We start from the raw sequence: 12,107 nt of genomic DNA, 5'->3' as shown, positions 1-12,107 counted from the left end.
GCTCATTAGCCTAATAGCTGCATTTTGTTTAGATAGCATGTATACTATATATTAAAAGAGGGGAAAACAGTTGAAAAGTTATGGTTCTTTAATCTGTGCTGACACAAATTGACAGTGTAACAACAGTCTCTTTAGTTGATGTGGATTATAATTTGTGAAGGCAAAAATCCTCTATTGTAATGGAAGGTTTTCATGGAACTATTGTCCTCCCTGCTTGTTTCTTTCCAAACAGAATATGTATAAAGCAGATCTTGAATGGCTAAAGGGCATTGGCTGGACTCCAAGTGGTTCCTTGGAAGCTGAGAAGAATAAGAGAGCCTCTCAGATCTTGAGTGACTACCTCTACAGACAGCATCCCGACAAATTCAAATTCACAAGTCCCATTGATTCTATGCCTATGGCTTTGGCAAAGCATAATTCTGAAGTTATGGACCATGTGAGTTTCATTCATGCCCCTTCCTTAAAACTCATATGAGCAAATATATCAAGAAATCTGGCTGGTTTAGCAATGCTATGGCTGGGAATATGCAGGCTCTGCTCACTTTGAGAATTTGCCTAGTGATTTTATCATTATAACTATTTTTCTCTATGATTGTTATCTGACCCTAATTAATTAATTAAGAGTTTCATTTTTGTGCTAAGGAGGCACATTCCATTCATTCTTATTTTCATACCCGGTAGCAACCATTTTGTAGCAAAGTATTGGTTTTCATACATGTTGGATTAGGGCCATTTCCAGAAAGTAGTTATGGGGAGGGCATTGTTTGACAACATGAGTGTTCCCCCCATATGTTATTTAATATCTATCTGAAATCTTCAGACCTGTCACCAGGAGATTTGAAGTGAAATACCACTAATATGTGGAATGTACCCATCAATCTCTTTCTGTTTCATCCGAAGCACGAGAGGAGATTGACTGGTGCTTGGAGATGGTGGAAGACCTGACCGCAATACTCCATGCTCTGGTAACTTCCAGTCTGGATTATTGTGACGTACTCTATGTGGGCATGAGGACAAATTGGAAACTTCAACTGTTTTATCTGTTTTATGACTATGATGTTATGTTGAAGGACTTCTGATAAATGTTAGAAGCAAACAAATTGCCATTCCTGGTTGCTGCTGTGTTCATCAAATAATTTATTTACTGGTTGTTGTTTTCAGCGCAAGTATATAGATGCATGGAACAAGGATAAAACCACCATTCATATCATGCCAGATACTCCTGAAATTATACTGTCGCAGCAGAACAAGATCAACTATAGTGATGTAAGTAAAAAAAAAATTTAAAAATTTAGTAGAGAACCAATTTAGAAGAAATACAAGTGCCCTGTTTTTAAACACGCAATCAATCTTTGCCATTCTTTTAGAAATTATACAAACTTTCATTAGAAGAGGCCAGGAGAAAGGGTTATGATCTTCGTGTAGATGCAATTCCAATCAAGGCTGCTAAAGCTTCAAGAGATATTGCAAGTGAGGTAAGTAGTTCTGTTCATGAGTTGTCAGATGCTGTTATGTAATAGGCTTTGCATTTTCCCAAACCGCTTCCCTTAATAGTAAATAGTCCCAAATAGGCTAAATAGTCCCCCTGTGTTACCAATATTGTCAGTTATCATAAATAGGAATAATCATTGAATACATTAAGTTTTCGCAGGTGCCTGCAGATGTTGATGGCAGAATCCAAAATGTCCCTCAGTCCTTCCAATAAAATAGTTTCACTAAGTTCCCATTATGTGGCACCCACATGTGGTAAGCTAGCGGGAATAGGAATCTTTACCTGTCTTCCAACCCAGATATACTAGGAAGCCTACACCTAGGTTTGGTTCATGCTCACATTTTTTTTAATGTTGTTTTTCTTTAAAGCTGTCCCTTTCTGAAAAAATAAAAAACGCAGAATAACAGGTCCGTTTTTTAATAGATTCGTGAATCATATTCTGTATAAGTACAGAAACTGAGAAATTGCCTGGCAACAAGCAGTCTTCTGGGTAGGTGATTTATAGTATGCACATATATTTCTTTCCCCTCCAGTACAAATACAAAGAAGGCTACCGCAAGCAAGTTGGCCACCACATTGGAGCACGCAGTGTGCAAGACGACCCAAAACTTGTGCATTCTATTAATGTAGCCAAAATGCAGAGTGAGAGGGAGTATAAGAAAGACTTTGAGAATTGGAAGACCAAATATACCACCCCTGTGGATATGCTGGAGGTCTTGCACGCTAAGAATTGCCAGAAACTGGTCAGTGATGTCGATTACCGTCATTATTTGCACCAGTGGACGTGCCTGCCAGATCAGAATGATGTTGTGCATGCCAGGAAAACATACGAACTTCAGAGCGATGTGAGTATCTTTATAAGAAAAAGCGTTTTAAACATTAGATTATCCCAGGGCAAGCGGATTTGAACCACCATTTTCTGTGTGAAGAAAGCCTTTCTCTAAACAGCAGGCAATTATAATTGCGACGGGATCTCGAAACAAAGATTGATTACTGCTCCAGAGGTCCAGAACACCTTTCTGTGGGATGTACATTTGGCTTTTGGCTGAGGTTTGCTCCATAAAGGGGGAACCACTACCAAGGAAGCCCTGAGACTGGGCAGCACCAACAGTTTAGCACCCATCAAAGGCAGCACCAGCAGGGAATTCCCTGCCAGTTATAGGACCTGAGATTGTTGAAATCAGGGAAGTGTTCCTTTAGGTACTTGGGTCTCAAGCCATTTTGGCTTTGTATGTTAGTACAAACACTTTGAATTGGGTCTCAAGCCATTTTGGCTTTGTATGTTAGTACAAACACTTTGAATTGGGCCCAGCCAGTGAAGTGCCTTCAGGATTGATAACAGATGGTTCTATTGGGCTGCCCCACTCATCAGCCTAATAGCTGCATTCTGTTTAGATAGCATGTATACTATATATTAGGGATGTGGGTGGCGCTGTGGGTAAAACCTCAGCGCCTAGGGCTTGCCGATCGCATGGTCGGCGGTTCGAATCCCCGCGGCGGGGTGCCCACCTAGCAGTTCGAAAGCACCCCTAAGTGCAAGTAGATAAATAGGTACCGCTTTATAGCGGGAAGGTAAACGGCGTTTCTGTGTGCTGCGCTGGTGCTGGCTCGCCAGATGCAGCTTCGTCACGCTGGCCACGTGACCCGGAAGTGTCTCCGGACAGCGCTGGCCCCCGGCCTCTTAAGTGAGATGGGCGCACAACCCTAGAGTCGGACACGACTGGGCCGTACGGGCAGGGGTACCTTTACCTTTACTTATACTATATATTTAAACAGTAAAAAAAAGTTGAAAAGTTATTGTTTGTTTAATCTGTGCTGACACAGATTGACAGTGTAACCAATAATCTCTTTAGTTCATGTGGATTATAAATTATGAAGACAAAAATCCTCTATTGTAATGGAAGGTTTTCATGGAACTATTGTCCTCCCTGCTTGTTTCTTTTCAACAGAATATGTATAAAGCAGATCTTGAATGGCTAAAGGGCATTGGCTGGACTCCAAGTGGTTCCTTGGAAGCTGAGAAGAATAAGAGAGCCTCCCAGATCTTGAGTGACTACATTTACAGACAGCATCCTGACAAATTCAAATTCACAAGTCCCATTGATTCTATGCCTATGGCTTTGGCAAAGCATAATTCTGAAGTTATGGACCATGTGAGTTTCATTCATGCCCCTTCCTTAAAACTCATATGAGCAAATATATCAAGAAATCTGGCTGGTTTAGCAATGCTATGGCTGGGAATATGCAGGCTTTGATCACTCTTGAGAATTTGCCCAGTGATTTTATCAATATAACTACTTTTCTCCATGATGGTTATCTAACTCTAATTAACTTTTTAATTTTTTGTGCAAAGGAGGCACATTCCATTTATTTTTATTTTCATACCCCGGCAGCAACCATTTTGTAAAAAAGCTGATGGTTTTCATACTGGTTGAATCAGAGCCATTTCCAGAAAGTGGATATGATGGGCCTTGTTTAGTACCATGAGCATTTCCCCCATCTTGTTATTTAATATATATCTGCAAACAGTTGGGACCCCTCTCAACAGGAGATTTGGAGTGAAATACCAATAAAATGTGGAGGGCACCAAGCTATTGCTCTCTGTTCCATCTGAAGCTTGGAGGTGGTAATGGACTAGATCAGGCATAGGCAAACTCGGCCCTCCACATGTTTTGAGACTACAATTCCCATCATCCCTGACCACTGGTCCTGTTAGCTAGGGATGATGGGAGTTGTAGTCCCAAAACTACAAGCCCGAGTTTGCCTATGCCTGGACTAGATGCTGGTCAGTAAATTGAAGTGGAACCAGGAAAAGATGGGGGTCTTATGTATCCAAAGTTCCTCGGGAAGGAGCAGGTGCAAGCATTGTGATGTTCTGGACCCATCTCTGTCAGTGGAGGCCCAAGTAGCCTCAGTGCCTAGTTGTTCATTTAAATCTACAGCTGGTATGCCAACTACGGCCCAACTACAGACAAGGCTTGGCCACAGTACTCCATGCTCTGGTAACTTCCAGATTGGATTACGGCAATGTTCTCTATGTGGGGCTGCCCTTGGAGGCAATTTGGAAACTTCAACAGTTTTGTGATTGTGAAGGGCTTCTAAGAGATTTTAGAAACAAACAAATGAATGAACGAATTACCATTTTTAGCAGCTTTTACCTTTATCAAATAATTTATTTACTCTTTTTCTCTACTATTTACTATTTTTTCAGCGCAAGTATATTGATGCATGGAACAAGGATAAAACCACCATTCACATTATGCCAGATACTCCTGAAATTATACTGTCGCAGCAGAACAAGATCAACTATAGTGATGTAAGTAATGTCTTCAAAATCGTTGGTAGAGAACCAATTTAGAATAATAACAAGTGCTCTATTTTTAAACATTAAACCAATCTTTGCCATTCTTTTAGAAATTATACAAACTTTCATTGGAAGAGGCCAGGAGAAAGGGTTATGATCTTCGGGTAGATGCAATTCCAATCAAGGCTGCTAAAGCTTCAAGAGACATTGCAAGCGAAGTAAGTAGTTCTGTTCATGAGTTGTCAGATGCTGTCATGTAATAGGAATTGCATCTTCCTAACCCACTTCCCTTATTACTTTTTTTAAAAAAATATCATTTTTCTATTGCTCAGTTACTGAATAGGTGGATTTTTGTTTTCTGGTTTGAATGGTTGAAAAGGCTGTGATATGTGAATCCCTCATTTATCACAGCTGATACAGCTACTCTTGTGATGCTTGGGATAGATTTAGATGGACTAAATAGCTTCCCCCATTTTATTGATATAGTCAATCATCATTAATAGGAATATTCATTGAATATGTTAGGTTTTCACGAGTGCCCAAACTGGTGATGGTGGAATCTAAAGCATGCCTGAATCTGTAAAATAAAATAGTTACACTTTATTCCTAGTATGTGGCAGTATATTGACAGCTAAAAGGTAAAGGTAAAGGACCCCTGACAGTTAAGTCCATAGCGAATGACTCTGGGGTTGTGGCGCTCATCTCGCTTTACTGGCTGAGGGAGCCGGTGTTTGTCCGCATACAGTTTTTCCAGGTCATGTGGCCAGTATGACTACGTGGCTTCTGGTGAACCAGAGCAGCGCACGGAAACACCGTTTACCTTCCTGCCAGAGCGGTACCTATTTATCTACCTTCCGATTGGCAAGCCCTAGGCTAAGTGGTTTAGACCACAGTGCCAGGAATTGCATGGAACTTTGGCCTGTCATCCAACCCAGGCTTGTCATTCCAGCTTACACTTAGATTTGGCTAATGCTCACATTTGTTTTCTTTTTTTTCTCTGTTGTTTTTCTTTAAACCTGCCCCTTCTGAAAACAACACAAAACAGAATGACTGGTCCATTTTTAATAGATTCATGAATAATATTAAAAATACCTTCCTAAAGGAAACAAAATCTTTAAAGATTATTAGAAAATATGTATGATGAAATGGGAAGATGAAGGGATAAGCATAGGAACAAAAGATGCTATCTTGATGTGAAAAATACTGTCACAATCTTCTCAGAATGTGGGATTTTCCAATGCAGGTATCTGATGAATATTCTTATGGGTAGACAGTTTACACATGTATATCTATTTCAGTACAAATACAAAGAAGGCTATCGCAAGCAGCTTGGCCACCATATTGGAGCTCGAAGTGTGCAAGATGACCCGAAACTTGTGCATTCTATGAATGTAGCCAAAATGCAGAGTGAGAGGGAGTATAAGAAGGACTTTGAGAAATGGAAGACTAAGTATATTAGCCCTGTGGACATGTTGGAAGTGTTGCATGCTAAGAATTGCCAGAAGTTGGTCAGTGATATCGATTACCGTCATTATCTGCACCAGTGGACCTGCCTTCCAGATCAGAATGACGTCATCCAAGCTAGAAAGGCCTATGATCTCCAGAGTGATGTGAGTACTATTTACGTTTGGGCACAACTAAACGTAATATAAGGTATAAAACCAAGTGAGGGTCAAATGGTAGGATACAAGGGTGAGTGGAACGGAATCCTTCCCCTCCACCAGCCTGCTCCATCAATCTTGGCTCTTTTTTCCTAACCCACCTCTAATTCCAGACAACTTTCAAGTGTTGCGGTTGCACAATGTGAAGTAACAAAAAGCAAACATGGTGGCAGTAGTCACTGGTATGGAGGACTGACACCATGGGTAGGCAAACTAAGGCCCAGGGGCTGGATCCGGCCCAATCTTCTTCTAAATCTGGCCTGCGGATGGTCCAGGAATCAGTCCAGGAATCTATATAAGTAGAATGTGCGCTTTTATTTAAAATGCATCTCTGGGTTGTTTGTAGGACATAGGAATTTGTTCATATTTCCCCCCCAAAATATAGTCCGCCCCCCCAAGGTCTGAGGGACAGTGGACTGGCCCCCTGATGAAAAAGTTTGCTGACCCCTGACTGACACCTTCCTATCGGCAGCCCTCCTGTGAGGGGAAGGTAGAAAAACCCCTCCTGCGGCTGCAGCAGAGTATCAGCAGGAAGCAGACTGTCAGATATGTAGCACTCCAAATTTCTTTTATTATTTACAGCGAATTAAAACAACAAAGCATAGCTAGTGTGAGCTGAGTGCCTCACATACATCTCCTCTGTTGCGAGAGCAGAGAGAGAGAACAAATAGCGGAAGTTACAGACGCTCACTTCCGTTCTCAGGCATAACAGTACACAACAGTACAGGAATGTCAACATGGATATCATGTTTCATTAGCGATGTGAGACTGAAATCCCAACATCCTCCCCATGCCCATAGCAGCCATGTTATCCTGACACTTGTGGCACTTTTATTCGAGCATGAGTACCAGCACCTCATTATTTACATATTTTCTCTCTCTCTTTCTGGCATCCTAATCAGACGGCACCCCCTTCCCCAAGCAAGAGACCTCTATAGCTTTTGCTTTTATTAATGATTCTTTGAATTTCTTATTCACAGAATGCCTACAAAGCAGACCTTGAGTGGATGAAAGGCATTGGCTGGGTCCCTATTGGTTCACTGGATGTGGAAAAAGCCAAGAAGGCTGGAGAGATCCTAAGTGAAAAGCAGTATCGTCAGCCACCAGACAAATTCAAATTCACCAGTGTGACAGATTCTCTTGAAATGGAGTTGGCCAAGCATAATGCAGAAACAATGAACAAGGTGAATCTGAGCCGGGCAGTTGAGAAACTAGTATTGTGGTACAAATGTTGTAGGGTCTTATTACAGGGCACTAGTGATCCAAAGTTTTTCCATTTTCACTGATTTCCGTTGGGGAGCTTTTTGTACCTTGTTTAACTTTTGCCATTTAACTTAAGGGGATTTAAAAGTACCTAGCTTTGGTCAGAGTTTACATCACATATTTGCAATATGACATACAGTTAACATTTCTTTTAAAGCTGTATTGGCATATAGGTGGGTAGTCAACAAGTAACATGGTTGTGACTCCTGTACATTTCTCTGAAAGCAAAAAATTTCACTTCATGTATCTTAGACATTTTTGTCAGCTATTTTATTGCAAAGTTCATGAATTGGAAGAACCTTGTGCCTTTTGCATCAGGTAGACTTAAATATGAACAAATAATATATTTATTCTCATATGGAACCTGTGAGGTAGATTTAAACTGAGAGAGCATTAGTGGTCCAAGATCACCTTGTCAGCTGCATGGCTGATTGAAGATTTGAACTCTACCCAGTCTTAGTCCAACACTCTACCTACAGCACCACAGTTCAAGGTAGCGGAGTTCTGCCTCTGCAGGCTATTTTAATGCAATTTTCATAGGAGGCCCTCACTTAAAAAAACAAAAAAGCCCTAAGATTACTGAACGATTGTCCTTATAACCACTGTCTCTTGTGCTTATGTTCTTCCACAGCGTTTGTATACGGAAGCTTGGGATAAAGACAAGGTTACGATCCACGTGATGCCTGATACACCTGAAATCATGCTGTCAAAATTCAACAAGCTAAACTATAGTCAGGTGAGTGCCACTTGGATAAACAAAGGAGTTCCTCCATACCAAGGGAGACTGCAAATATTTCAGCCAACGTCTGTGGTTCTTGCAAGGGATGTGGGCCCCATAGTCACCAGATGGCTAGGATTTGTTGAGGCTCAGTAGGCTAGAGTTGACCTGGAGGTTTTTGTTTAAGTGCAGCACAGTCAAGTTGTTGCTCCTCAGTCAGTTATGTAAAATTATATATGTGTGTGGACATGAAGGACGCAGGCATGGATAACAATGAAGTAAACATGTTCTTCTTCCTTACAGAAATTATACAGACTTGCTATGGAGGAGGCAAAGAAGGATGGCTATGACTTACGTTTGGATGCTATCCCAATTCAAGCTGCCAAGGCTTCCAGAAATATTGCCAGTGATGTGTGTACCCAATGTGTTTTATGTATAGCATTTTTTTTTTAAGGGAAAGCATTTCTTGCTCTAAATAAAAAAAAAGAATTGAAACTGTGGACTCAGTTCTACAGTATGTGTGACTGTGGTGGATGTTTTAGGCATCCATGAAAGGCAGTATTAGAGAGAAGCTACATTTCCTTCCACAATTTTGGTTTCATTTGTTAAGGGACTAATTTATTATGTGAATTATGGGGACAAAAGAACAGGGTTCTTTAGTAGCATTAAGAACAGAGTATTGAAAAAGGTGCCTGAGGATTGTAGTAAATAGAAAGCAGAGTGGCATGAGGAGAGTCTTAGGCACAATATAGGAAGACAGTAATGTTTCACAGGGTTTTAATATGATACAAGCTACAATGAAACCCTCAAACAATTATTTCATGGTTAGTGAAAGGGCAAGTTAAAAGAAAACTCAAAAGTCGAAGTTAATTATGTATTAACTACAGCTCAGCTATTATTAGCAGGAAATGTTTACTGTGTGGAATATTAATAACATCACTCGCTGTAAACATTTATGGGAAGGAAATAATAATTCAAGCAGAAACTTGGGCTTTTTGCCCCATTTCGGAACTGTTATCACTGGACATTTTCACAGTGTGGTGAAATGGACTTAGCCAGATGTATTTCCTTGTTTGTTTACTTTGTTTACTATGTTTCTTTAAAACTTAATTGAAAAGAAAGGGGAAAATATTTGAAGACAGCTGCAAAATAGATTTTGAAAAAAAAATGAAAAAAGAGATGAAATCCAGGGAAAAAAATATATTGGGATTAATTTAGAGCTGAGATTCAAAGAACTGTGAACAAGCTCTGCATCTCCAAGGGACCATGGACTTGTGGTTCATGAAAGCCCCCACTTGATTGCCACATAGCAAAGTACTTTTGAAACTGCAAAGATGGTGGGAGGTGCTTAAGCATTACCTAAGACATTGGAACTACCTAAAGAGCTTTTTCATTCCTATCCATGAATAATAAAGGACTGAAGAAGGAAAAAAGCTTACCTTGCCAAAGGAACAAAATCTTTAAAGATTATTAGAAAATATGTATGATGAAATGGGAAGATGAAGGGATAAGCATAGGAACAAAAGATGCTATCTTGATGTGAAAAATACTGTCACAATCTTCTCAGAATGTGGGATTTTCCAATGCAGGTATCTGATGAATATTCTTATGGGTAGACAGTTTACACATGTATATCTATTTCAGTACAAATACAAAGAAGGCTATCGCAAGCAGCTTGGCCACCATATTGGAGCTCGAAGTGTGCAAGATGACCCGAAACTTGTGCATTCTATGAATGTAGCCAAAATGCAGAGTGAGAGGGAGTATAAGAAGGACTTTGAGAAATGGAAGACTAAGTATATTAGCCCTGTGGACATGTTGGAAGTGTTGCACGCTAAGAATTGCCAGAAGTTGGTCAGTGATATCGATTACCGTCATTATCTGCACCAGTGGACCTGCCTTCCAGATCAGAATGATGTCATCCAAGCGAGAAAGGCCTATGATCTCCAGAGTGATGTAAGTAAGCTATGCAGAATAAACACAACCAATAAATTTGTGTCTTTCCCCAAATAATCCAGATATGCTTTTTTATGAAGACAGTTCAAATATATCTGGAAATCAATGTGTTATAAGTGGAGATGAATGGATTCTATCCATTCCTCTCTGTTATTGTTCACTATTCCTTGGGTTCCTTCTGTTTGAACCCTGGAACGAACTGCGGGTTTTGTATTGTCAGTAAAGGCTTTTGTGCATAATTTTAAAAGTAAACCTAAAACAAAAACCAGCAAACCACCCCCAATGACACATAAAACAAAAGGTATGTTTTTAATTGGGGATAATTTTTTTAAAGTTAAAACAACACTTCCAGTTTTTAGAAACGTATACCATATATATATATATATATATATATATATATATATATATATATGCAGTAGCAAAATTGTGTAATTCTGAAAAAATAAGCTAGTTTTTTTAATGAACAATTTAAAAATAATTATTTGTAAGAAACCTTGCAAACGTTTTGGAAATATATCACCAGATACTTTTAGTTCGGTTACGATAATGTGAAACACTAAAATCCAAGGTGGAATTCAGTAGAGGCAGATTCCATTAGCATTCTAAGCAATGTCAGGAATGAGACATCAATGGCACAATTCTATAGATATTTACTCAGAAGTAGCACTTTGTTCAATTGGGCTTGCTCCCAGGTAATTAAACATGTGACAAGAGGCCAAGCAATGAACAAGGGAGCGTGAATCAGACTGCATAGGATCATCAAGTTTGGGCTATATGAATATGTAGCTGCAAAAGCAGGAGTTATAGTGGTTGTAACTGTGATGTATTGGTCCTTCAGTATACACATATTTAATGTTTCATCTCTAAGTTTATAACCCAGACACTGGCGGAGGAAGAGGCATGTGGGGGGAGCGCACCACCCCTGGCAGCGCGATCCTGGCAAGGTGCCATCGCGGCTGCCCCCCTGCCCGTGCTGGGTGCCACGCCCCTACAGGCGGCATACCACGCCCCCAGGATGCACACCCCGCCCCCAGGACACGCACCAACCCTGCCCCCGCCTGCTCTCTGCCCCCCGCTGCTGGAGCATGAAGCTCCGCCACTGAACCCAGAAATGTTCCCCTGCAATAGTAGTTGTTATGTGTGAAGTTGATAGTTTCTCTGAATGCAAGGATAATCTGTGTTCATATTCCAGGTGCTTTACAAATCAGATATGGAATGGCTGAAAGGTGTTGGTTGGATTCCTTCTGGCTCTTTGGAAGTTGAGAAAGTAAAGAGAGCTGGAGAAATCCTAAGTGACAGGAAGTACCGACAGCCACCTGATAAGTTCAAGTTTACCAGTGTCACAGATTCTTTGGAGATGGAGTTGGCAAAACATAACGCCGAGACGATGAACAAGGTGAGTCTTGTGATTAGGCATTTCTAGGACTGCTCTGTGTGTGTTCTCTAATGCCAATACAGTGGTACCTCGGGTTAAGTACTTAATTCGTTCCAGAGGTCTGTTCTTAACCTGAAGCACCACTTTAGCTAATGGGGCCTCCTGCTGCCGCCGCGCCGCCGGAGCCCAATTTCAGTTCAGATAGGAGTAAGTGTGGCAACAAAATATTTAATATAATGAAATATGATTTAACAAAATTATTTTAGTTAGAAAATCCTGGTATTATTTGGTAAATTTATATTGTAGGGCATGCTACAATACATTTTTTGTTTATGGAT

General features: G+C 40.4%; 1 protein-coding gene across 47 annotated transcripts in view; it reads left to right on the top strand.

Moving 5' to 3' along the window:
* The window catches only part of NEB (nebulin), a 161,676-nt gene that overhangs the window by 56,608 nt on the left and 92,961 nt on the right, over positions 1-12,107 (top strand). For 46 of the 47 annotated variants that reach the window (XM_053406851.1, XM_053406843.1, XM_053406916.1 and 43 more), the window contains 13 exons: positions 233-436; positions 1,162-1,266; positions 1,368-1,475; positions 2,026-2,337; positions 3,442-3,645; positions 4,704-4,808; positions 4,907-5,014; positions 6,095-6,406; positions 7,438-7,641; positions 8,352-8,456; positions 8,742-8,849; positions 10,083-10,394; positions 11,587-11,790. In XM_053406851.1, the coding sequence (XP_053262826.1) occupies positions 233-436; positions 1,162-1,266; positions 1,368-1,475; positions 2,026-2,337; positions 3,442-3,645; positions 4,704-4,808; positions 4,907-5,014; positions 6,095-6,406; positions 7,438-7,641; positions 8,352-8,456; positions 8,742-8,849; positions 10,083-10,394; positions 11,587-11,790 (2,391 nt within the window). The remainder of the gene's footprint in view (positions 1-232; positions 437-1,161; positions 1,267-1,367; positions 1,476-2,025; positions 2,338-3,441; positions 3,646-4,703; positions 4,809-4,906; positions 5,015-6,094; positions 6,407-7,437; positions 7,642-8,351; positions 8,457-8,741; positions 8,850-10,082; positions 10,395-11,586; positions 11,791-12,107) is intronic. The other variant, XM_053406835.1, reaches the window with a different exon arrangement.

This window comes from Podarcis raffonei, chromosome 1, assembly GCF_027172205.1.
Source record: "Podarcis raffonei isolate rPodRaf1 chromosome 1, rPodRaf1.pri, whole genome shotgun sequence".
Lineage (NCBI taxonomy): Eukaryota > Metazoa > Chordata > Lepidosauria > Squamata > Lacertidae > Podarcis > Podarcis raffonei.
This window is presented reverse-complemented; position numbering and strand designations above follow the sequence as displayed.